The 26,962-nt window shown below is 39.4% G+C and overlaps 1 protein-coding gene and 1 non-coding gene across 3 annotated transcripts in view; one reads left to right on the top strand and one right to left on the bottom strand.

The window, feature by feature from the left end:
* BTG4 (BTG anti-proliferation factor 4) overlaps positions 1-15,246 on the top strand; it is a 34,692-nt gene extending 19,446 nt beyond the window's left edge. For both annotated transcript variants that reach the window (XM_061440250.1, XM_061440251.1), the window contains 4 exons: positions 151-349; positions 1,001-1,138; positions 10,701-10,899; positions 14,741-15,246. In XM_061440250.1, the coding sequence (XP_061296234.1) occupies positions 177-349; positions 1,001-1,138; positions 10,701-10,899; positions 14,741-14,920 (690 nt within the window). In that variant the 5' untranslated portion in view covers positions 151-176 and the 3' untranslated portion in view covers positions 14,921-15,246. The remainder of the gene's footprint in view (positions 1-150; positions 350-1,000; positions 1,139-10,700; positions 10,900-14,740) is intronic.
* An 11,277-nt stretch (positions 15,247-26,523) lies between these two features.
* Positions 26,524-26,700, bottom strand: LOC133227198 (small nucleolar RNA SNORA81). Its single transcript, XR_009729756.1, has one exon. It is a non-coding gene; the product is annotated as a small nucleolar RNA SNORA81 (small nucleolar RNA).
* Between the last annotated feature and the right edge of the window lie 262 nt (positions 26,701-26,962).

Below are 26,962 nucleotides of genomic sequence, written 5' to 3'. Positions count from 1 at the left end.
GCTTTTTTAAGTTCATTAAGGATTAGCAAGTGACTTCTGTTTTAAATTTAAGGTACGTGTATAAAATTTCCAAATGGTAATTACATGTTGATAATAAGTTAGACTCTTGCTTCTGTTTAATTTCTTCTTGCTTCCTTTCAATGGTTTCAGACCTCCTTGTAGGCTCTTCTTGAATCATGAGAGATGAAATAGCAACAACAGTCTTCTTTGTGACAAGATTAGTGAAAAAACATGATAAACTGAATAAAGAGCAAATAGAAGACTTTGCAGAAAAGCTGATGACAATCTTGTTTGAAACATACAGAAGTCACTGGCACTCTGACCACCCTTCTAAAGGGCAAGCCTTCAGGTGAGAGCTAGGATGTGGTAGGCATAGCAAAGGGCAGTAACAAGCCAGCAGCTACCGCCTGCAATGACTGTTGGCCGCCTATAAATAATGAAAATTTATTTGTTTGAACTTGGGCTTGAAAAAAGGAGAGTAGTAGTTTATAGCACAATTTGAAAACTATAGAGCAAACCTCCTTGTGCGAGGTGTATTAAACAGTTTCTAACTTGAGTTTACTGTGAAGGATATACAGAGAACCTTTAGTCTCCCCAGCTGGCTCTCCTGGTAAAGAATCCACCTGCCAGTGCAGGAGACGCAAGAGACGAGGTTTGATCCCTGGGTCAGGAAGATCCCCTGGAGTAGGAAATGTCAACCCACTCCAGTATTCTTGCCTGGGAAATCCCTTGGACAGAGGAGCATGGTGGCTACAATCCATGGAGCCGCAAAGAGTTGAACATGAGGGAGCACATTTGGTGAACTAATTGTGTGATTTAGTAATGGAATCCATATTGTGTAAAAATTTGATATTTCACTCCTACTGTAAAACTTCTGAGGGGTGGTGAAGCAGTTGAAGGAAGATGGGAGTGAGGTGGGAGCTGTGTGTATTGGAGACCCTTGCCAGCTGCTTGATTCTCCAACTATCACCACGTCGTTTCCCTTTTCTTGTTTCTAAAGGTGTATCAGGATAAACAATAATCAGAATAAAGATCCTATTCTAGAAAGGGCTTGTGCTGAAAGTAACGTGGATTTTTCTCACCTGGGACTTCCAAAGGAGATGACCATATGGGTAGATCCCTTTGAAGTGTGCTGCCGGTGAGTAATCTTATTGGAGCTAGTTTGTGTGGTCTGTGACCCTTGGGAACCTTAGGTTATTTAGTCTATGCATCTTTGTGAAAGGTGATGCTACCAATCCCTGGATTAGCAATGAGGGCACAAGCCCATTAAGACTAGATGCAAGCTATATCAGACAACACAGACTTCATTTTAGGGTGGATGGGGTGGGAAGCACAAAGATTTTTCCATAGTATTTGAAATTTGACTTTAAACATGGCATCCTATTTCCAATTGCATAAAGTCCAAGCATTTTAGGCAGTATCAAGGGGAAAGAGGAATTATCTGTCATCAGCAAGTCAGTCCATTAGTTGAATCAAAAAAAGTTTGTCTTTTCCTTAGCTAATTCCTAGAAAGCTTTTATAGAATCCTTGATCTCCACCAATTATGACAGTATAGTAGCAGAAGGTCATAATGTCTCTCAATTTGCTTTGCTGACAAGCCATTTCAATTTTTTCTTAAACTATAGTTGGTTTACAAAATTATATTAGTTTCAGGTATACATCATAGTAATTCAATTATTTTTACAGATTATACCCCCATTTAAATTTATTGTAAAACATTGGCTATATTCCCTGTGTTGTACAATATATTCTTATATTTTATACATAGTAGTCTGTACCTACCCCTACCTTGCCCCTTCTCACTTCCCTCTTTTCTACTGGTAACCAATAGTTTTCTGTATCCGTTTAGTCAGTTTTTTTGCTATATACATATATTTTATTTTTTTAGATTCTACCTATAAATAATATCATCAGTATTTGACTTTTCTCTGATTTATTTCACTAACCACAATATTCTCTGGGTCTTTCCATGTTGCTGCAAATGGCAGAATTTCATTCTTTTTTATGGCTGAGTAGTACTCTAGTGTGTACGTACATATACCACATCTTCTTTATCCATTCATCTATTGATGGACATCTGTGTTACTTCCAAGTCTTGGCTATTGTAAACAGTGCTTCTCTGAATACTGGGGTACATGTATCTTTTCAAATTAATGATTTTATTTTTTCTGGATATATACCCAGGAGTTGAGTTGCTGGATCATATGGTAATCCTACTTTTAGTTTGAGGAATCTCCATATTCCATAGTGGCTGCACCAATTTATATTCCCACCAATAGTGTACAAGGGGTCCTTTTTCTCCATGTTCTCACTAACATTTGATATTTGTAGACATTTTAATGATAGCCATTCTGACAAGTGTGAGGTAATGTCTCATTGTTTTGATTTGCATTTCTTTAAATAATATAAAATATTGAGCATCTCTTTATGTGCCCGTGAGCTATTTGTATGTCTTGTTTGGAAAAATGTCTATTCAGATCCATTTTTAGGTTGGAAATTAAATTTTTTTGATATTAAAATTTGAAATCAATTTTGAATTAAAATTTGAAATGAAAAATTTTTGATATTAAGTTGTATGAGCTGTCTATATATTGTGGATAGTAACCCCTTATCAGTTATACTTGCAAATATTTTCTTCCATTCAGTAGGTAATCTTTTTGTTGATGGTTTCCATTGCTGTGCAAAAGCTTTTAACGTTAATTTGTTTTTGTTTTCTTTGCCTTAGGAGACATCCAGAAAATATTGCTACAATTTATATCAGAGTTCTGCCTATGCTATCTTCTGAAGAGTTTTTATGGTTTGCAGTCTTACATATAGGTTTATGATCCATTTTGAGTTTATTTCTGTAATAGCATGAGAAACTCCTTCTAATTTCATTCTTTACAAGTAGCTGCTGTATTTTCCCAGCACCACTTATTGAAGACTCTTTTCCCTATTGGATATTCATGCCTCCTTGTTATAGATTGATTAACCATAGATTCATAGGTTTATTTCTGGGCTCTCTATTCTCTTCCATTGATTTGCATCTCTGTTCATCAATGATCAGTTCAGACACTGAGTCATGTCTGACTCTTTGCAACCCCTTGAATTGCAGCAGGCCAGGCCTCCCTGTCCATCACCAACTCCCAGAGTTCACTCAGACTCACGTCCATCGAGTCAGTGATGCCATCCAGCCATCACGTCCTCTGTCGTCCCCTTCTCCTCCTGCCCCCAATCCCTCCCAGAATCAGAGTCTTTTCCAATGAGTCAACTCTTCACATGAGGTGGCTAAAGTATTGGAGTTTCAGCCTCAGCATCAGTCCTTTCAATGAACACCCAGGACTGGTCTCCTTCAGGATGGACTGGTTGGATCTCCTTGCAGTCCAAGGGACTCTCAAGAGTCTTCTCCAACACCACAGTTCAAAAGCATCAATTCTTTGATGCTCAGCTTTCTTCACAGTCCAATTCTCACATCCATACATGACCTGGAAAAACCATAGCCTTGACTAGATGGATCTTTGTTGGCAAAGTAATATCTCTGCTTTTGAATATGCTATCTAGGTTGGTCATAACTTTCCTTCAATGATACTGACCCTGTGATTTTTTTTCCTGTGATATCTTTGTCTGATTTTGGTATCAGGGTGATGTGGCCTCATAAAATGAGTTTGGAAGTGTTCTTTCCTCTGAAAATTTTTGGAAATAATTTGAGAAGAATAGATGTTCACTCTTCTCTAAATGTTTGTTAGAACTCACCTGTAAAGCTGTCTGGTTCTGGAATTTTGTTTCTTGGGAGTATTTTTTTGCATTAGTGATTCAATTTCATTACTTGTAATTGATCTGTTCATATTTTCTATTTCCTTCTGGTTCAGTATTAGGAGACTGTACGTTTCTATGAATTTGTTTCTTCTAGGTTGTCCGTTTTATTTGCATATAGATTACTATAGTCATGGTAATCTCTCTTTACAATCTTTGTAATTTGGTATTGTTGTTAACTTTTTATTTCTGATTTTATAGATTTAGGTTGTCTCCTTTTCTGTTGATGAATTTGGCTAAAGGTTTATCAATTTTATTTATTTTTTCAAGGAACCAGCTCTTAGTTTCATTTTTTTTTTAAAAACTGTTTTTGTTTCTGTTTCATTTCTGCTCTGATATTTATATTTCTTTCCTTCTACTAACTTTGGGCTTTGTTTTTCTTAAAGTTCCTTTAGGTGTAAGGTTATGTTGCTTGAGATTTTTCTTATTTCCTGAGGTAGGCTTGTATCACTATAAATTTCTCCCTTAGGACTACTTTTTCTGCATCACATAGATTTTTGGATCACTGTGTTTTTTGTTTCCATTTGTCTATAGGTATTTTTTGAATTTTCTCTTTGATTTCTTCAGTGATCCATTGGTTGTTTAGAAGTATATTGTTTAGCCTTCATGTATTTGTGTTTTTTGCAGTTTTCTTATAGCAACTTCTAGTTTCATAGCATTGTGATCAAAAGAGATGCTCAATATGACTTCAATCTTCTTAAATGTACTGAGAACTGATTTGTGGCCTAGCATGTGGTCTGTCCCAGAGAATGTTCCACATGCGCTTGAACATGTATTCTGTGGCTTTTGCATGGAAGGCCTGTAGATATCTATTAAGTCCATTTGGTCTCTTATGTCAATTAAGGCTAGTGTTTCTTTCTTGATTTTTCTGTCTGTATGATCTGTTCATTGATAAAGTGGGGGTGTTAAAGTCTCCTACTATTATTGTGTTACTGTCAATTTCTCCCTTTATCTCTGTTAATATTAGCTTACATATTTAGATGCTCCTATGTTGGGTGCATATATATTTATAATTGTTAGTTTCTTGGATTGATCCTTGATCATTACATAATGTCCTCCTTTGTCTGTTGTTACAGTCTTTTTTTTTTTGTTTTGTTTTAGAGCCATTTTATTGAGACAACTAAAAACAATTAGATGTTCAGAAGCAGTGTACAATAAAAGAGAAATCAAACTGTTACTTTATCATGTATGCCCTCTTCTTTCTAACTAAAGCAAAAAAAACAAAACAAAACAAAAAAACCCAGCTTTCTGCTTTTAAGGGAAAAATCAGAAAAATAGGCCAATATATTTTCCCTCTTCATAATAACATAAGCAGCTATAAGAAATCTAATTGTAATAAGAGAAATTGGATGTTGGCTTACACATATTAATTAAAAAGACAACAGATCATCACATTATAAGAGCATAACTCCACCTGCCTTTAGCTGATACTCTTGTGTTCTCATTCATAGGTATCACCAAGTAGGACAGTCTTTGTTTAAAGTCTACTTTGTCTTAGAGTCTACTTTTTCTGGTGTAAATATTGCCACCATGGCTTTCTTTTCATTTCTATTTACATGGTATATTTCTTTATATCCTCTCACTTTCAGTCTATATGTCTTTAGATCTAAAGTGAGTTTCTTATAGATAGCATATATATGGGTATTATTTTTGTATCTTCATTCTGTCTTTAGAACACTTACTCCTGTTACAGTCAAAGTAATTATTGCTTTGTATGTACTTACAGTCATTTTATCAATTGTTTTGGTGTTTTTGTAATTCATTTTGTTCTTTTGCTCTCTTTCCTTGTTATTTAACTATCTTCAAATTATGTTTGGATGATGTTTACACTTCATTCTCTTTTTGTGTGTGTATCTATGATATATTTTGATTTCTGGTTACCATGAGGTTTTTATATAGCAATATGTATTTTATATGTATTTTTGTTGTTTAGTCTCTGAGTCGTGTCTGTTTCTTTGTGACCCTATGGACTGCTGCAAACCAGGCCTCCTTATTTCCCTCACCATCTCCTGGAATTTGCCCAAGTTCATGTCCAAGTTCAGGTTTGTGAATTGGTGCTGCTATCCAACCATCTCATCCTCTGCCACCCTCTTCTCCTTTAGTTTTCAATTTTTCCTAGCATCAGAGTATTTTCCAATGAGTCAGCTGTTTGCATCAGGTGGCCAAAAAGTATTGGAGCTTCAGCTTCATCATCAGTCCTTCCAATGAATAGTCAGGATTGATTTCCTTTAGGGTTGACTAGTTTGATCTCCTTGGTGTCCAAGGGATTCTCAAGAGTCTTCTCCAACACCACAGTTCAAAAGTATCAATTCTTTGGTGCTCAGCCTTCCTATGGTCCAACTCTCACATCCATACATGACTACTGGAAAAACCATAGATTTGATTATACAGAACTTTGTTGGCAAAATGATGTCTTTGCTTTTTAATATGCTGTTTAGATTTGTCTTAGCCTTGCTTCCAAGACGGAGAAGGCAATGGCACCCCACTCCAGTACTCTTGCTTGGAAAATCCCATGGACGGAGGAGCCTGGTAGGCTACCGTCCATGGGGTCGCTAAGAGTTGGACACAACTGAGCGACTTCACTTTCACTTTTCACTTTCATGCATTGGAGAAGGAAATGGCAGCCCACTCCAGTGTTCTTGCCTGGAGAATCCCAGGGATGGGGGAGCCTGGTGGGCTGTTGTCTATGGGGTCGCACAGAGTCGGACACGACTGAAGTGACTTAGCATAGCATTGCTTCCAAGAAGCAAGCATCTTCTGTTTTCATGGCTACAGTCACCATCTGCAGTGATTTTGGAACCCAAGAAGAGAAAATCCATCACTGCTCCCACTTTTTCCCCTTCTGTATGCCATGAAGTGATGGGACCAGATGCCATACTCTTTGTTTTTTAATGTTGAGTTTTAAGCCAGCTTTTTCACTCTCCTCTTCACCCTCATCAAGAGCCTCTCTAGATCCTCTTCACTTGCTGCTGTTAGGGTGGTATCATCTGCATATCTGAGGTTGTTTATTTCTCCCAGCAATCTTGATTCCAGCTTGTAACTCATCCAGCCCAGCATTTCACATGATGTACCCTGCATATAATACAGCCTTGTCGTACTCCTTTCCCAATTTAGAACCAGTCAGTTGTTCCATGTGAGGTTCTAACTGTTGTTTCTTGACCTGCAACAGGTTTCTCAGGATACAGGTAAGTTGATCTGGTATTCCCATCTCTTTAAGAATATTCCAGTTTGTTGTGATCCACACAAAGACTTTAGCATAATCAATGAAACAGAAGTAGATGTTTTTCTGGAATTCCATTGCTTTTTAAAAAAAAGTGTGTGTGTATAAATGTGATTATTTAAGTTGCTGATCTCTTTAATTTTAAATGCATTTTAACAATCCTTCACTTTTACTCCTCCTCTCTCATGCTTACTGTTTTTGAAATCATATTTTACATCTAATTGTTTCATGTATCCTTTAATTAGTTACTGCAGGTCTAGGCAATTTTACTACTTTTGTCTTTTAGTCTTCCTATTAGGTTTGTATGTGGTTCATCTTGCTGCTTTTAGTGTATATTTTCCTTTAACCAATAAGCTTTTTCCTTTTGTAATTTTCCTGTTTCTAGTTGTGGTTTTCCTTTTTCACTTAGAGAATCCCTTTTAACATTTCTTGCAAAACTGGTTTGGTGGTGCTGAACTCTTTCAGCTTTTGCTTGTCTGTAAAACTTTTGATCTCTTTTTCAAATGTGATAGTAAACTTTGCCATGTGGTGTATTCTTGGCCATAATTTCTCCATTTCATCACTTTAAATATATTACATGATACTCTTCTGGCCTGCAGTTTCTGCTGAAAAATCTGATAGCCTTACGGGGATTCCCTTACATGCAACTTGTTGCGTTTCTCTTGCTTTTAATATTTTCTGTCTTTTCCATTTTAATAACAATGGACCTTGGTGTGGTCCTCCTTGGGTTGATTCTATTTGAGACTCTCTATGCTTCCTGGACCTGGATGTCTGTTTCGTCTCCCAAGTAGGGAAGTTTTCAGCTATTATGTCTTCAAATACGTTCTCTGACCCTTTTCTTCTCTAATGCAAATGTTAGTGTGCTTGGTGGTGTTCCAGAGATCTCTTAAAGTATCCTCATTTCTTTTTATTCCTTTTTTCTGTTCAGGTTCAGTGATTTCTATTACTCTGTCTTTCAGCTTACTGATCTGTTCCTCTGTATCACCCAACCTACTGTTGAGTCCCTCTAGTATATTTTCATTTCAGTAACTGTATTCTCCTGCTCTGTTTGATTCTTCTGTATATCTTCTAACTCTTAACTTTTCACTATTTTCCTCCATTCTTCTCCCAAGTTCTTATGTTTATCTTTATGATCTCTACCTTAAACTTTTTATTGGGTAGATTGCCTTTTCCCACTTACCTTCTGGGGTTTTATCCTGTTCCTTCATTTGGAACATGTTTCTTTGTTCCCTCATTTGTGGCCTAATTTGTATTTATTTCTATGTACCTGGTTGGTTGGTAGTATTTCCTGACTTTGGAGAAGTAGCCTTTTGTAGGAGACATCCAGGGCATCGCAGCAGTGCTCTCCCCTCTGGTCACCAGTGCTGTATGCTCTAGGGGTGGCCCCTATGTGGGCCCTTATGCTGTGGTGGGATGACTACTGTGGGTGGTCTGGTAGGTGTGGCTGGCCCCTGGTCTGGTTGGTTGCCAGGCCCTGCCTTGTATGGAGCTGCCAGCTGGTGGTTTTCAGGGCTGGGTTGAGGCAGTTGTCTGTGGAACCCTGAGGAAGGGGCTCCCGGGGCTAGTGCTGGCTCACTGATGGGCAGAGCTGGGTTCTGGGGCTGGGGGGTGGAGGTGGTAGAGATGCAGGGCTGGGGTTTCTAATTTTAATGTCAGCCTGCTGGTGGGTGGGGTTGCTTTCTGATACAACTGGTTGTGGGTTCTGGAGTGTCCCACAGCTGGTGCTGGCTCATTGGTGAGTAAGGCTGGATCCCACAGTGGCTGGCTGAGGAGGTTCAAGATGTCCTAGAGCTGGTATTGCCCTGCTAGTGGGTGGGGGATGGTCGAGAGGGTGCTGGGGCTTAGTGTTGGTTCACTGGTGGGCAGAGTTGTGTCTTGGGATCTCTGGCTGCAGGGCCTGGGGGTCACAAAGCTAGTGTTAGCCCACTGAGAGTGGGATTGTATCTTGGGGCTGCTGGATGAGGGTCCCAAGGTATGCCAGAAGTGGTGTCCACCTGCTGGTGGGCAGGATTAAGGCCCAAGGGATGCTGGGGCTGGTGCCCATCCTCTGAAGAGTGTAGCCAGATCCTAGGGCTGGTGCTGACCTACTGTCAGGCAGAACCAGGGCCTGAGTTCTCTTGCTACAAGGGACTCAGAACTGGTGGCAGGCTGTTGATGGGGGTTTAGGAGGTGGGGATGGGGGTCCCAGGGTCCCAGGGTGCCCTGGGGCTAGTGCTAGCTCATTTGGTGGGTGGAGCTATGTCTTGAGATTTCTGGGTGCAGGACCCTGGGGGTCCTGGATTTAGCTGCTGCAGGTCTGCTGGTGGCACCCTGAGATAGCCAGCAACAGGGTCCAGGGTGTTCCAAAGCTTGATTTGGCTCATTGGTGGGTGGGGTAGATATCTGATTGGCTGACTGAGGGATCCAAGGTGTCTCAGAGCCAGGGTGGGGCCTGGGCCACCCAGGAGATCCTGGAGCTGGTGTTAGCCTGCTGGTGGGTGCGCTTGGTCCTGTCATGGTAGGCTGTGGGCCTGTGGTGGTCCTAGAGCTGGTGTCTGCCCATTGGTGGGTAAGGCCAGGGCCCAGAGGTCTTGATGTCCACTGGTGTGTGAGGTTGGCCCTCAGGTTAGTGCTGGTTCATTGTCAGGTGGGCCCAGGGGTCAGGAGGTCTTGAGGTTGGTTCCAGAACACTGGTAGGCAGAGCTGGGTCCTAGGTCTCTGCTTGCAGGGCCCTGGGGATCCTGGGGCTAGTGCTGGTGCCCTGGTGTGTGGGGCCAGGTGCTGCGCCCTCTGGTGGACAGTGTAGTATTCTGGGGTGGCTGTGGGCTCGTCTTTGGGCATTATGCCTGACAGTAGGTGGGACTGTTTCCCCACCTGGCCAAGGTGTTTGGGCTGAGGCTCAGCACTGGTGCTGATGGGCTAGTGGCGGGTCTGGGTCCTAGATCTAGTCAGCTAGAGGGAGGACTTCAAAGCGGCCCTCGCCAGCACCAGTGTTCGTGTGGTGGAATGAGCGCCTTGGAATGGCTGCTGCTAGTTTCTGTGGCCCCAGGGTGAGCTCCACAGCCTCCTGCCTCTGCGGGAGGCTCTCCAAGATCAGCAGGTGGGTCTGACGCAGGTTCCTTTCAAACTGCTGCCTCTGCGCTGGGTCCCAGAGCATGTGAAATTTTGTGTGGGCCTTTTGAGGGTGGTGTCTCTGTTTCCCACAGCCATCTGGCTCTCCAGAAAGTAAGCGCCCTGGCCTTCAAAGCCAAACATTCTGGGGGCTCGTCTTCCTGGGGTCGGCTCCCTGGTCTGGGGAGTGTGATGTGGGGCTCACCCACTGAATGCTCTTTGGGAGAACCGCTGTCATTATCCCCCCCTGTTTGTGTGTTGCCCACCTGCAGGTATGCGTCTGGACTGTACTCCACTCCTCTTACCTGTCTCTTTGTGGTTCCTTCTTTATCACTTTAATTGTAGAAGATCTTTTCTGCTAGATTTCAGTGTGTCATCAATAACTGCTGTCTAAATAGTTGTAATCTTGGTGTGCTCAGGAGAGAAGGTAAGCTCAGGGTCTTGCTACTAATTCTTGGCCTAATTCTCACAATTTGTTGTTGTTGTTTTCAAGTAACTCTTCTTGTAAGTTACTGAGCTGTTTCCAGAAAAGATTAGAAATAAAAACCTGTGAGAATTTGAGTCCCTAATGAATGCATTATTTTCCTTTCTTTCTTAGGTATGGTGAGAAAAATCATCCATTTACAATTGCTTCTTTCAAAGGCAGATGGGAGGAATGGAAATTATCCCAACAAATCAGTGATGCTGTTAATAGAGCCACGTTAGACTACTCCTCCGGCGCTTCCTCTGATGAAGACAGTTGTAACAAAGAACCTCAGATAATTCCTAAAGTCAGCAATCCAAAGAGTATTTATCAGGTAAAGTGTTTCCATTTCTCCTCTGTAGTTTTTCCTTCTTTTAAACTATAATTGTATTTATTTATTTGTGTTGGGTCTTTGTTGCCATGCAGGTTTTTCTCTAGTGCTGGGAGTGGTGCGCGGGCTTCTCACTGCGGTGACTCCTCTTGTTTTGGAGCACACTCTCGAGAGTGTTTGGGCTTCAGTAGCTGCACACATGGGCTCAGTAGTTGCGGCTCCCAGGCTCTAGAGCACAGGCTCAGTAGTTGTGATGCAGGGGCTTAGCTTCCCCCAGGCACCTGGAATCTTCTTAGACCAGGGATCATACGGGTGTCTCCTGCACTGCAGGCAGATTCTTCACCCCTGAGCCACCAGGGAAGCCCACTTTTTAGAATTAAAATAGGGAAAAAAAAAAAAAAGAGTACACTCACTGTAAAAGCAAAGAAACAAAATAATTGGAAAACATGGAAAAACAAATTATGAAGATTTAAATCACAATAATGATATTCTGGCAAAACTTTTCTTTTTTTTTAAATTTTATTTTAAAACCTTACATAATTGTATTAGTTTTGCCAAATATCAAAATGAATCCGCCACAGGTATACATGTGTTCCCCATCCTGAACCCTCCTCCCTCCTCCCTCCCCATACCATCCCTCTGGGTCATCTCAGTGCACCAGCCCCAAGCATCCAGTATCGTGCATCGAACCTGGACTGGCAACTCGTTTCTTACATGATATTTTCCATGTTTAAATGTCATTCTCCCAAATCTTCCCACCCTCTCCCTCTCCCACAGAGTCCATAAGACTGTTCTATACATCAGTGTCTCTTTTGCTGCAAAACTTTTCTATTTTTTTCTTCTTTCTCTCTTTTTATTCCCTCAACTTGGCTGAGTGCTCAGGATATACACCATCTTTTCTAGTCGAATTTCTCCATATAGTATTTGAACATATGTAAATTTTCTTTCGGGTTTCACTCGTGGTTCAGACGGTAAAGGATCTGCCTGCAATGAAACAGACCTGGCTTCAGTCCCTGGGTTGGGAGGATCCCCTGGAGGAGGGCATGGCAACCCACTCTAGTATTCTTGCCTGGAGAATCCCCACGGACAGAGGAGCCTGGCAGGCTATAGTCATAGGTCACAAAGTGTCAGACATGACTGAGCGACTAAGCACAACACAACACAAATTTCCTTTCACCTAAATTCTTTCAGAATTAGATATTAAAATTAGTAGTTTTTGACAATGGAAAATAACATACCACCTGTAGAACATTTGGAATATTAAGTGATGATCAAAGAGCTGTGACTCCACCACCAGAGCAGTTTTCAAAAAAAAAAAAACCCAACAAACATTTTTTATGTTTTAAGTCACAATCATGATCATAGGAGGATATGCATATCTATATATTAGAAATAGGTTTCATGACATACTTACTAGGCACAATGCCTCAAATCTTTGATAAATTAAATTAATATCAACCATTTAAATTGATTTTATGACCCACTAATGGTGACAACTTACAGTTGAAAAAACACTGATTTAGGGAGACTCTCTGACACTTTGTATGTAATTTGTTTTCTTAACCACTTATGTGTGGACATGTTAAAGCAATTTAACTATTTAACACTTTAAACCACTTGCTTCCCTTATAGTTTATTTAGCTAACACATTATTGGCAGACATCTAGGTTGCTTTCACATTGTTGTGGTATTAAAAAAGCTAATTTTTACAGAGATGTCTGAATCGTAAGTTGTTTCTTGATTTGGTTCTCAGACATGGAATTATTAGGTCATTGAGTATGGGCATTTTACAAGTTAACCCATGGCAAAGTACTTTCTAAAAAGATGTCTTTATTTGTAGTCTCACTAGCTCTATGTGAAAGTGTTTGTTTTATCATTTTCCCTAAGATTGGATATTCTCCTTGAACAATAGCATTTTATTAATTATGTTGTTCCGTCGCTCAGTCATGTCTGATTCTTTGCAACCCCATGGACTGAAGCACGCCAACCTTCCCTGTCCTTCACTATTTCCCTGAGTTTGGTCAAACTCATGTCTATTGAGTCGGTGATGCCATCCAACCATCTCATCTTCTGTCATCCCCTTCTCCTCCTGTCTTCAGTCTTTCCCAGCATCAGGGTCTTTTCCAATGAGTCAGTTCTTTGCATTAGGTGGCCACAAGTATTGGAGCTTTAGCTTCAGCATCTGTCCTTCCAGTGAATATTCGGGGTTGATTTCCTTTAGGATTGACTGGTTGGATCTCCCCGCAGTCCAAGGGACTCTCGAGTCTTCTCCAGCACCACCGTTTGAAGGCATCAATTCTTTGGCGCTCAGTTGTTTTTATTGTCCAGATCTCACATCCATACATGACTACATGAAAAAAACATAGCTTTGACTATTATAATATTGATTATATTACTAATTAAACATTAAAACAAAAACTCCATGTACCTAAATGTTGTAGGTACTATCTAATGAATTTTTTCTTCACCCATTTATCATTTGAGGTCCTAATGTGTTGTTATAGGCTTTTCAAGGGTTAGGAATATTTTTGGGGCTTCCCAGCTGGCGCTAGTGGTAAAGAACCCAACTGCTAATTAAGGAGACATAAGAAAGTGCTAATGCAGGGGACATAAGAGACACAGGTTCAACCCCTCTAACCCCTGGTCATATTACTGGCAATTTTTTTTTTCCCCTAGCTTGTTTAGTTTTCTAAATTATATATATTGTTTGTATTTAGTTCTATCAGAGAAGGCAATGGCACCCCACTCCAGTACTCTTGCCTGGAAAATCCCAGGACAGAGGAGCCTGGTAGGCTGAAGTCCATGGGGTTGCTAGAAGTCGGACATGGCTGAGCGACTTCACTTTCACTTTTCACTTTCATGCACTGGAGAAGGAAATGGCAACCCACTCCAGTGTTCTTGCCTGGAGAATCCCAGGGACGGGGAGCCTGGTGGGCTGCCATTTATGGGGTCGCACAGAGTCGGACACGACTGAAGTGACTTAGCATAGCATAGCATTTAGTTCTATATGTGAAAGTGAAAGTCTTTCAGTCATGTCTGACTCTTTGCAACTCCATAGTCCATGGAATTATCCAGGCCAGAATACTGGAGTGGGTAGCCTTTCCCTTCTCCAGGGGATCTTCCCAACCCAGGGATCGAACCCAGGTCTCCCACATTGCAGGCGGATTCTTTACCAGCTAAGCTACAAGGGAAGTCCAGGAATACTGGAGTGGGTAGCCTATCCCTTCTCTAGGGAATCTTCCCAAGCCAGGAATTGAACCAGGGTCTTCTGCGTTGCAGGCAAATTCTTTACCTACTGAGCTAGGTGGGAAGCCTCTATAAATATATAAGTTTTAAATGATGTAGTGAAATATTTGCCCTTAATTCTATTCTGATCCTTAGAAAGATCATCTTCATCTAAGGATCAGATCTGTAGTCAGCTATATTCTTTCAGAGCAATGTCCTTCCAAAGTGTGGTCTGCAAAACATTTGTATTGGCCATCTGGAATGTTTAAGATGGGTGTTTCTATACCTCAGCCCCAGAGATTGTGATTAAACAGTTTGGATTGAGTGAGGTGGGGGTTGGATAGGTGAGAATACAGAATATATACTAATTTGAATACATGTGTTTTTAAAAGTTTTAGTTGGAGTAAAGAATTTTGTTAAAAGACATGAAGTGACTTATTTCATAACCTCCATCAAGTCAATTTTCCAAAGATGATAATTAACTTGATTTCTGTATGTTTGTATTTGCTATGCTTTTAAAAGTTTTAATACCTGTGAGTTATGCATTTATAGTTAATCCTTAAAGCTGGCTTATTAGATGATTAGCAAATCATCATGGTCCTTTGTATTTTCTCCCCAGGTTGAAAACTTGAAACAGCCCTTTCAATCTTGGTTCCGAATTCCCCGAAAAAAGAATATGAGGGATGGCCGGATGGGCCTCCTAGGAAATGCTTATCATGCGTTGCATAAGACCCCTAAAGGCCACAGGCCTACTGCTGGGCACCGGGTGGACAGGTACCACTGGGTCAACACACACTGATATGCAGCGGCTGGGCCCTCATGGGCGAGAGCTCAGTGGAGCCACTTTTATATTCTCTGAAATGAAAATGAGTCTAAGCTGGAGAGGCCCAGGAAACAGAAAAAATAACTGCATTAGGGACTAGGGTACATGATGGTGAATCCTCTCATGCAGATCGACTATGTTCTTAACTGTACTTTTAATTGTTTAATTTTACTTGAAATTTTATGTAACACTAATGAATGTACCCTATAAGGTAATAGAATGAAGATACTGACCTGTCATAAGAGTCAATGAATTATCAAAAGTAACAGTTTAAATAAATGTGCTGTGTTTTTAATACCTTCCTAGTTGAGTCTGTTGCAAGAAAGTTTTTAAAAGTTCTTGTTTTTCATTAGCTATTAAAAAAAAAGTAGACCTTCATTTAGGGAAGAGTGATCCTCACAATATGTGAATAGTATTCTGGTTCTACTCTTTTATCTGCCATAACTCTTCTGTTTCATAAGGTCAATTAGAGCATCTTTGAAAATTACATTTTAAAATACAAAACTCCCTTTAAAACATTTGGTTTATTACTAAGCCTCTTAGTAGCCTTAGTTATGGCATTTTGTGAGTGCTATAAATGAGTGCTCTCATTATGAAGAATTCAAGTGAAGCAGGAAATACAAATACCAAGGAAATAAAAATCCCTCCCACCAACCAGAAATTACCATTGTTAACATTAAATGATGACCATCTTTCCAGTCATTCTTAATATACATATAAATGTAAGAATTGATATACAGACAATTTAACAAGAAAACTATACTACATGAGCTATTTGTTAGATATTTGGATTTAATTTTACTTGATCTTAGAAAAACAACGAAACCTAAAGTGAAACTGAAGCTGTTGAAATATTCATATGATTGTCTACCACAAAGTATTTTATTTTTTGAAAGATTTCTATTATGGTTTTAAAAAAAGAAACACCAGAAGGCCAGAATAGTCTTTAAAACTTCGAAAAAAAATATTGTATTGCTTATTTGTTGCTATGAAAGCTGCAGAAATTAGCATTCTTCATTTTTTCCTTGCCCCTTATTTTCCATGTCACTTTAAAAATTGAGGTATAATTGACATATAATATTATTAGTTTCATTTGTACAACATGATTTACTATTTATATACATTGTGAAATGACTATCACAATAAGTCTAGTTAACTGTCAGCCTAAGTACTTTTTTTTTTTTCTTGTAATGGGAACTTTTTTTACTCTTGGCAGCTTTCAAATATGACACTTTTTAATGTCAAGATTTAACCTTTATGTTCTCTCCTGGAATAATTATTCTCCACAGGTGTTTTTGCTTAGTTGTATATTTCAACTGATTCAATAAATGCTCATCAGTCTTTTCTATATGTGAAATCTCTTTTGATTCATCTTTGATTAACTGCATTTTATTGTTAAGCAACTTTTTCACAGGTGACTCATAGGTGTTCTATTTGGGGGGTTATTTATGCCTGAGGTTCTTTGTTCTTTTATACTTGAAGGACAACTTGTCTGAGTATTAAAATCTTAGGTCATGGACTTCCTTGATGGTACAGTGGATAGGAGTCTGCCTGCCAATGCATGGGGCATGGATTTGATCCCTGGTCCCGGAAGATCCCACATGCTGCAGACCAACTAAGTCTGTGCGCCACCATCACTGAGCCTGTGCTCTGGAGCCCGTGTGCTTCAGCTACTGAAGCCTGTGTGTCTAGAGCCTGTGCTCTGCAACAAAAGTCACCACAATGAGAAGCCCATGAAGTGCAAGCAAGAATAGCTCCCACTTGCCACAACTAAAGAAAGCCCACATGCAGCAATGAAGGCCCGGTGCAACCAAAATATAAATACATAATTTAAAAAAAATCTTAGGTCATGTTTTCGTTCCCTTGTAGCTTCATAGCTATCACTCCAATCTGATGATTGTGGCATTATACACCACCATGGAGAAACCTGGGAGCTGCCTGATTTCTGCAACTCCCCACCACTCACAGAAACATGTGCATTTATTTTTGTAGGTGACTCCCTTTGCCTGATAGTCTGAAAAGTTCTTTCTCTTACTTGGAGTCTATGTCTCAGTCATTCATTCTGTATCGTTCTTTTCCTGAAGCATTGTGCCTCTTTCTGATCTGGAGATTTTAATTTATCTAAAGCAATCTTTTGCAATACTATATTTGAATGCTTTCTTTGTCCATTTCGGGGATACCAACTCTTTATGCTGGATCACTTGCTTTGTCATAACTGTTATTTGATTTCATATCTTTCCCTTTTAAACCATGATTTTTTAAGCTTTCTTACTACTAATCTGATTCTCAGTCCTGTCTAGACTTTCTTGTTTCTATCTTATACATTCCATAATGTTATTTTGGATTTCATGTAACAATTTTTTCTGTAGGTTTTATTCACATGTAAAATTTGTTGGACTGATAAGTGAAAGAAAACTGTGTAAAAGTTACTCTATTTAAAACATAATATGTAGCTGTGACAGAGAATGGGTTTCTAAGAACCTTTACACAGAGAATTTTACTAGCAAATTGTCTCTTGAAATTCGTGAGGTTGTTTTGAAAGAACTTCTTGTAGTGAACAGAGATGGTAAATCTCTGTATTTACCATCACATGTATTGCTGCTCCTGTAGCTCTTGCCCATGATAGATGTGCTAATCAACCACAGTGTTCTAGTTTGGTTACAGAAGTTGTCTCACAGTTCTGTGTAACACAGTACCAGAGACAGCCACTGAATGCATTGTTCCAAGTCAGTCTTCAAGAAGGAATCAATCCCATCACTACTTTAGGACTTGACCCAGAATGAGCCATCTGTGATTTCCAGCCCTATAAAATTCTCTAGAGTTTCTCATGTGGCCCTGAAGCAAATGTATAGGGGAAAATAAAAGGAACATATATTTTTCTGTGATTAAAAGTAGTCCGTATAGTTCAAGTTCCCAAATAAGTGAATACATCTATTGGTATATCAGTATATAATAACCAGATTGGGTCTTTCTAATCTTCATTTTGAATTTCTCTGAATATGGACCTGGACAGTATATTAAAAAGCAGAGACATTACTTTGCCGACAAAGGTCCGTCTAGTCAAGGCTATGGTTTTTCCAGTGGTCATGTATGGATGTGAGAGTTGGACTATAAAGAAAGCTGAGTGCCGAAGAATTGATGCTTTTGAACTGTGGTGTTGGAGAAGACTCTTGAGAGTCCCTTGGATTGCAAGGAGATCCAACCAGTTCATCCTAAAGGAAATCAGTCCTGAATGTTCATTGGAAGGACTGATGTTGAAGCTGAAACTCCAATACTTTGGCCACCTGGTATGAAGAACTGACTCATTGGAAAAGACCCTGATGCTGGGAAAGATTGAAGGCGGGAGGAGAAGGGGATGACAGAGATGGTTGGATGGCATCATCAACTCAGTGGACATGAGTTTGAGTAAACTCCAGGAGTTGGTGATGGACAGGGAGGCCTGGTGTGGTGCAGTTCATGGGGTCACAAAGAGTTGGACATGACTGAGCGACTGAACTGAACTGAGTATGTACTACATTTTTCTCTTAAAAAATTAAAATTCTTGAGAACTGTAGATTCACTTGCTGTTAGAGCCTGTGTGTCCTTTACCCCTTTCCATCAATGATACCATTTCATGAAACTGTACTATAACATCACAAGCAGATACTGACATTGATGTGGTCAAGATGCAGAACATTTCCATCACCACAACCATCACACCCACTTTCCTCCCACATTCATCCCTTATCCCCCGGCCGTCACTAGTCTGTTCTTCCTTTCTATAATTTTGTTGTCTCAAAAATATTATAAGTGGAATCATACTGTAACATTTTGGAACTGGCTGTTTTTCACTATGCTTAGTTCTCTGGAAATTCATCCAGGTTGTTGTGTGTAGCAGTACTTCATTCCTTGTTATTGCTGAGTCATACTCCATGGTATGGATGTACTATAATTTGATTAACCATTTGCCTCTGAAGGATGACAACTGGGTTGTTTCTAGTTTTGAGGATTATGAATAAAGCTGCTGTAAACATTTGTGTACATAATGTGTAACCTAAATTTTTATTTCTCTTTTATAAATGTGACAGAGTGCAATTACCGTTTATAGAGTGGCTGTACAATTTTATATTCATGCCAGCAATGCATGAGTGACCAGTTTTTCCACACATCTGTGCCAGTCTGTGGTATTGTCACTACACATATCAGAATGGCTTTAAAAAGGTATCTCATTGTAATTTTAATTTACATTTCCCTGATGGCTAGCGATGTTGAACAATTTTTTTCATGTGCTTATTTGCATCTGTATCTCCATTTTGGTGAAATGTCTGTGCATATTTTCTATTTTTAATTGGATTGTTGCTTTTTAAATTTTTAGTTATTGAGTTTGAGAGTTATTTATATTTCCTAGATGCTGTATATTCTAGATATTAACAGTATCTTTAGAATTTTTACATTTATACTATAAAGGATATTGGTCTGCAGTTTTTCTTTTTTGTGCTGTCTTCGGTTTTGGTATCAGGGTAATAATAATAATAATAATTATTATTATATATATATATATATAAATGTAACAGAAATATATAATTACATGTATAGACACTATGTTGTTCAGTTGCTAAGTCATGTTCAACTCTTTGTGACCCCGTGAACTTCAGCACACCAGGCTTCTCTGTCCTTCCTATTTCCTGGAGTTGGTTCAAATTCGTGTCCATCGGGTAGGTGATGCCATCCAACCATCTCCTCCTCTCCTGCCCTCTTCTCCTTTTGCCTTCAGTCTTTCCCAGCATCAGGGTCTTTTCCAATGAGTCAGCTGTTTGCATCAGGTGGCCAAAAAGTATTGGAGCTTCACCTTCATCATCAGTCTTTCCAATGAATAGTCAGGATTGATTTCCTTTAGGATTGACTGGTTTGATCTCCTTGCAGTCCAAAGGACTCTCAAGAGTCTTCTCCAACACCACAGTTCAAAAGCATCAGTTCTTTGGCACTCACTCTTCTTTATGGTCCAACTCTCACATCCATACATGACTACTGGAAAAACCATGGCTTTGACTATATGGACCTTTGATGACAACGTGATGTCTTGGCCTTTTAATATGCTGTCTAGGTTTTTCAGAATGATTTCTGTTTGTTTAGAAGGCAAACCATTCAATATCACAGTAATCCAAGTCTATGCCCCAACCACTAATGCAGAAGAAACTGAAGTTGAATGGTCTGTGAAGACCTACAAGACCTAGAACTAACACCAAAAAAGATTTCCTTTTCATCATAGGGGACTGGGATGCAAAAGTAGGAAGTCAAGAGATACCTGGAGTGACAGACAAGTTTGGCCTCTGAGTACAAAATGAAGCAGGGCAAAGGCTAACAGAATTTTGCTAAGAGAATGCACTGGTCACAACAAACACCCTCTTCCAAAAACACAAGAGAAGACTCTACACATGGACATCACCAGATGGTCAATACCGAAATCGGATTGATATATTCTTTGCAGCCAAAGATGGAGAAGCTCTATATAGTCAGCAAAAACAAGACCAGGAGATGACTGTGGCTCAGATCATGAACTCCTTATTGCAAAATTTAGACTTAAATTGAAGAAAGTAGGGGAAACCACTAGACTATTCAGGTATGACCTAAATCAAATCCCTTATGATTATATAGTGGAAGTGACAAATAGATTCAAGGGATTAGATCTGACAGATTGCCTGAAGAACTATGGATGGAGGTTTGTAACACTGTACAGGAGGGGGGTGAACAAAACTATCTTCAAGAAGAAGACATGCAAAAAGGCAAAATGGGTGTCTGAAGAGGCCTTACAAATAGTGAGAAAAGAGAAGTGAAAGGCAAAGGAGAAAAGGAAAGGTATATCCATCTGAATGCAGAGTTCCAAAGAAAAGGAAGGAGAGATAAGAAAGCCTTTCTAAGTGATCAAAGAAAGAGGAAAACAATAGAACGGGCAAGAGTAGAGATCTCTTCAAGAAAATTAGAGATACCAAGGGAACATTTCATGCAAAGATGGGCACAATAAAGGACAGAAACGGTATGGACCTCACAGAAGCAGATGATATTAAGAGGGGGCAAGAATACACAGAAGAACTATTCAAGAAAGATCTTAATGACCCAGATAACCACAATGGAGTGATCGCTTACCTAGAGCCAGATACTTTGGAGTGCGAAGTCAAGCAGGCCTTAGCAAGCATCACTACAAACAAAGCTAGTGGAGGTGATGGAATTCCAGCTGAGCTATTTAAAATCCTAAAAGATGATGCTATTAAAGTGCTACACTCATTATGCTGGCAAATTTGGCAAACTCAGCAGTGGCCACAGGACTGGAAAAGGTCTGTTTTCATTCCAATCCCTAACAAGGGCAATGCCAAAGAATGTTCAAACTATCACACAATTGCACTCATCTCACACACTAGCAAAGTAACGCTCAAAATTCTCCAAGCTTGGCTTCAAGAGGACATGAACCAAGAACTCCCAGATGTTCAACTGGATTTAGAAAAGGCAGAGGAACCAGAGATCAAATTGCCAACATCTGTTGGGTCATAGAAAAAGCAAGAAAATTCCAGAAAAATATGTACTTCAGCTTCATTGACTATAATAAAGCCTTTGACTGTGTGGATCACAACAAACTGGAAAATTCTTAAAGGGGAATACCAGACCACCATACCTGCCTTCTGAGAAATCTGTATGCAGGTCAAGAAGCAACAGTTAGAACAGGACATGGAACAATGGATTGGTTTCTAAATTGGGAAAGGAGTAGGTCAAGGCTGTATATTGTCACCTTACTTATTTAACTTCTATGCAGAGTAGATCATGTGAAATGCCAGACTGGATGAAGCACAAGCTGGAATCAAGCTTGCTGGGAGAAATATCAATAACCTCCGATATGCAGATGACACCACCCTTATGGCAGAAAGTGAAGAGGAAGTAAGAGCCTCTTGATGAAAGTTAAAGAGGAGAGTAAAAAAGTTGGCTTAAAACTCATCATTCAAAAAATGAAGATCATGGCATCCAGTCCCATCACTTCAGGGCAAATAGATGGGGAAACAATGGAAACAGTGACAGACTTTATTTTCTTGGGCTTCAAAGTCACTGCAGATGGTGACTGCAGTCATGAAATTAAAAGATGCTTGCTCCTTGGGAGAAAAGCTATGACCAACCTGCTGCTACTGCTGCTGCTAAGTTGCTTCAGTCGTGTCCGACTCTGTGCAACCCCATAGACGGCAGCCCACAGGGCCCAACCGTCCCTGGGATTATCCAGGCAAGAACACTGGAGTGGGTTGCAGTTGTGTGGTAGTTTGAGCATTCTTTGGCATTGCCCTTGTTTGGGATTGGAATGAAAACAGACCTTTTCCAGTCCTGTGGCCACTGCTGAGTTTTCCAAATTTGCTGGCATATTGAGTGCAGCACTTTACTAGCTTCATCTTTTAGGAACTGAAATAGCTCAGCTGGAATTCCATCACCTCTGCTAGCTTTGTTCATATTGATGTTTCCTAAGTCTCACTTGACTTCATACTCCAAGATGTCTGGCTCTAGGTAAGTGATCACTCCGTTGTGGTTATCTGGGTCATTAGGACCTTTTTTGTATGGTTCTTTTGTGTATTCTTGCCACGTCTTCTTAATATCTTGGGCTTCCTTGGTAGCTTAGCTAGTAAAGAATCCTCCTGCAATGCAGGAAACCCTGGTTCAATTCCTGGGTCAGGAGGATCCCCTGGAGAAGGGATAGGCTACCCACTCCAGTATTCTTGGGCATCCCTGGTGACTCAGTCAGTAAAGAATCTGCCTGCAATGTGGGAAACCTGGGTTCAATCCCTGGGTTGGGAATATCCCCTGGAGGAGGGCATGGCAACCACACTCCAGTAGTATGGGGCTTTTCTGGTGGCTCAGAAGGTAGGGAATCCACCTGCAATGCTGGAGACCTGGCTTTGATCCCTGTGTTGGGAAGATCCTGTGGAGGAGGACATGGCAACCCACTCTAGTACTGTTGCCTGGAGAATCCCCATGGACAGAGGAGCCTGGAGGGCTACAGTCCATGGGGTCTCAAAGAATGAGACATGACTGAATGACTGTTTACATTATTGTAATTATAAGTAGTTCTTAAGTCTGCTGTTTAATTTTTGTTTTCTGTTTTTTCTGTTTTCATTTGTCTTCTCACTTTCTTTTTTCATTTGTTGCTTTAGGTATTGCATTTATAAGCATATAACTTGTCATAGTCTATCATTGTTATTTTATCAACTCAAATGAAGTACAGAAGTCTGAACCCCCTTCATTTCATTATCCTGTTGTCAAATATAATTTTAGAAAACTTAAAGGAGAAGGAAAGAAAGATTGCTTTTACCCTTATTTTTGCTTACTGTGTTTTCTTCCTGCTGTTCCAACATCTTTTCTTTTGTTTCCTTTATTTTTAGAGAATTTCCTTTAGCTTTTCTTTTAAGGTGGTTTGGGTTAGTTTTTCTTTATCTGTGAATGTATTGATTTTTTCTCTTCTTTCCTAAAGAATATGTTCACCAAGTATAGAACTCTGGGTTGATAGTTCTTTTATTTCAGTGCTAGAAAAAGGTGCCACTTCTTTCTGGCTTTTATGGTTTTAATGAGAAGTCTAATGTCATATAATTTTTTTTACCCTCTATAGGTAAGGTATTGTTTTTCTCTGGCTGCTTTCAAAAGTCTTTCTCTGCTTTTAATTTTCAGAAGTCTAATTATGGTGCATCTTGGTATGGATGTCTTTGGATTTATCTTGTTTGGAATTCACTCAACTGTTTGGATCTGTAGATTTCTATCTCTTTCCAGATTTGAGGAGTTTTAGCCATTATTTCTTTGAATACTTTTATAGTTTGTCTTCTTTCTCTTCTCCTTGTGAGACTTTGATGACTTGAATGCTAGATTATTTGTTATGGTAACATAGGTCCCTGAGGCACTGACGAATTCATTTGTTCAGGTTTTTTCTCTCTGTTGTTCACATTTGGTCATTTCTATTATTCTGTCTAAAAATTCACATTTTTTCCTCTATCCCTTTCACTTTACTGTTGAGCCTATCCATTGAGGTTTTCATTGGCTTTTATTTTTCAGTTCTAAAATTTTCATTTGATTCCTCTCCATCTTCTATTTCTTTTGCTAACTTTATAGTTCGTTGCTGAGACTTCCATTTTTTTTTTCGTTTGTTTCAAGAATGTTCATAATTGCTTGTTAAAGAATTTTATGATGGCTCCTTTAAACTCTTTGAAATATAATGCTAATATTTTGCCCTTTTGGTCTTGGCATCTGTTGTCTTTTTTTCACTCAGTTTTATATCTTTCTGGTTCTCTGATTGAAACCTGTACATTTTTGATATTATAAGGTTTGAGAGATTATTTAAGCTTGGTTTTACCTGATTTCCTTTGACACCATTCCACCCACTGTGGGGGATGGGTAGAAGATGATGCCTTGTTCCTGCCTGATTAGAGAGACAGAGATCCAGGTTCCCCATTTTGTCTCCACTGACACACAGGGAAGGGGTTTCTCATAAATTCCAGCTCCTCATGAGGTATCCTTTAATACTTTAATGAAGGTGATCCCATTAATAATGTGCAATGGTAGAAGTCTTGAGTCTCCAGTCCTCCAGTTGGCCTCCACCCATGCTACTCCAGCAGGGAGGTGGTGCCATATGTTGGTAGATGTAGATTCTCCATGTGGTCACCACTGATAACATAGGGTATAGAGGGGCTTGTTACTGCCTTGAGGGGATGAAAAAACCTCCTAGTTATCTGCTTTGTCTTCTCTGGCACTATCCCAGAAGGAGACTGGGGTACTTCATTACAGCCTAGCAAGAGTAGAAGTCTGGACTCCCCACTCAACTTTTGCTGGCATGGGTGGAGTCAGTTTTTTTCTGATATTTAACTGGAGTAAAGCAGTTACTGTCTCAAAGTTTTCTGTCTTGCTAAGCTGTCCCTTCTGTAGTCTTTTGGCTGGAGAGAGCAGGTTTTTGGGGGGCTTTTTGGTCAGTGCTTATTGGTATTTATGGGTTGCTGACTTCTTTATTTACAAGTCTGGAATATTAAGGGAAAAGGGAATCTGTGAAGTTCACCACCATATCCTACCCTGAGTTATGAAGTCCCTAGCTGGTCTATTTTCTTCTCTACACATTTCAGAATCCGCTTGTTTGCTTTAATAAATAATGTCCAGAGGCTTTAGTTGTTCTTGGTGGGAGGAGTAGGGAAAAGTTTATCTGTTTCATCCTTCTGGAAACAGAAGTCTGTACCACTTTTGAAATAAAAATGGTTTTAAAAAGAATTATTTTAAGCATTGTATTTTTGGGGGAACTATTCTTTTCGTTGGTAGTTGGTAAAATGTGGCTTCTCTGTCTACTGAGGTTTTCTTATTCTTTCTCATCAGTGGGCTGTGCGTGTCTGTGTATGTGCGTGCACACAAACTAATTCCTTAAAGATAATTAGAGTCTCAAAACTTCAAAAATGTACTATTGATTTGATTCAGCAATAAACGCATAATGCAGCAGGAAGGAGAACATGATCCCTGCCTTATAATCTGTGGCATTTCCATTAAAAAGCATGTGCTTAGTAAAACCCCCAGCTGTTAGTATACTAATAGAATCAAATGGAGGACCCAAGAAGTCAGCCAGGAAGCTAATAGAATCATGTTTTAGTAGGTGCTTTGTTCAGCAAAGAATGAAGAACATAGGAAAAAGATCTTTAATTTCTTCACGACTTTTTTCTTTGCCACCTCTCTGAAGACTTGGACTTTTAACCTAACTATTCTAAATAGTCTTATATGTCTGACTTAATTAATGTGTACTGTGTTTTCTGGGAAATACATTTCATAATTTATGTGAGTAGATGACGTTCTTGACACATACTGAATATTTATCATATCAAAATAAGATTTACCTTCTCAAAGTATTGGGGAAGTCTTTAATTTTATGCAGTTACTATGCAATGATTTGGGGAGTATGCTTTACATAAGAATTCCCAGTTCATGAAAGAGACAGGAAAGTTGCCACATAGTCCATTATTAAGGGTGACTATCATTTTATCGCTATCTGATCTATGAAGGGAGCACGGAATTTTAACTGAGATCGTAACTAATGAAACAGTTTTAAAGGCTGACAAATTTTGTACTTACTTTGCCTGATGGTTAATCTAATGATTTAAACAAAATCATTTAGGAAGCCTAAGTGACCAGTCTCTAGCAACCAATAATGAGAACTCAATGATAGTGTAAGGTGGAAGAAATGGAGAAGCTACATACAGTGAGTTGATTCTGAGCAGATGTTCCTTATGGCTTGATTTAGAACTTAATTATAAATTTTCTTGTCATGTTGTCTGTGATTTGATTTTTCTCTAAAGTAATTTACTATTAGTGTTTTGATTGGTTAGATTTAGAGCTAAATCCTTAGCCATATCTGAACATGTTGTAATTAGGACAAAGACCTGTAGGACTAAAAATATTGACTATAAGATAGTCACTGAATTAAATAATCCACCCATATAATGCTTGTTTAAATTAGACTCTTAATTCTGCACTTGTCTGCCTTCCTTACATTGCTTCAGAGACTCAGTAACAGTTTATACATTCTTTAAAAACTCATTTATTAGATTGGTCTAATGACATATTGCACCAAATCTTAAGACAAAGGACACTGGACATTAAGAAAGAGGTCCACCCCAGTCTTTACAATCTAGTGCAGTTCCTCTTCTTCTTGTGTAATACTCTGCTAGCATTATTACAAAAACCAAGGCTATCTTGGTTTCTGTAATTTTAGCACAGTGCTTATACAAGAAGGTATCAGTAACAGTTTAGATATTAAAAAAAAAAACCCTTTTGCTACTCATCTTGAAATACAATGAGAAATTTATCCATGTGAGAAACAGCTTGAATTGCAGACATCAGATTTGTAATCTGAGGTTTGGAGTCTGTATAAAAATTTTTTTGGCTTCCATTGAATTCGTCATGGTTGTATATCTCCTAATTAGTATTCAAATCTACCCTGAAGCTTCAGTTTTGGATAACTGCTTATCTCTTTGAAATTTTCCAGTCAGGGCCTCC

Source organism: Bos javanicus, chromosome 15, assembly GCF_032452875.1.
Source record: "Bos javanicus breed banteng chromosome 15, ARS-OSU_banteng_1.0, whole genome shotgun sequence".
In the NCBI taxonomy this organism is placed as follows: domain Eukaryota; kingdom Metazoa; phylum Chordata; class Mammalia; order Artiodactyla; family Bovidae; genus Bos; species Bos javanicus.
The sequence above is the reverse complement of the archived record's forward strand: the minus strand, read 5'-3'. Positions and strand labels throughout refer to the sequence as shown.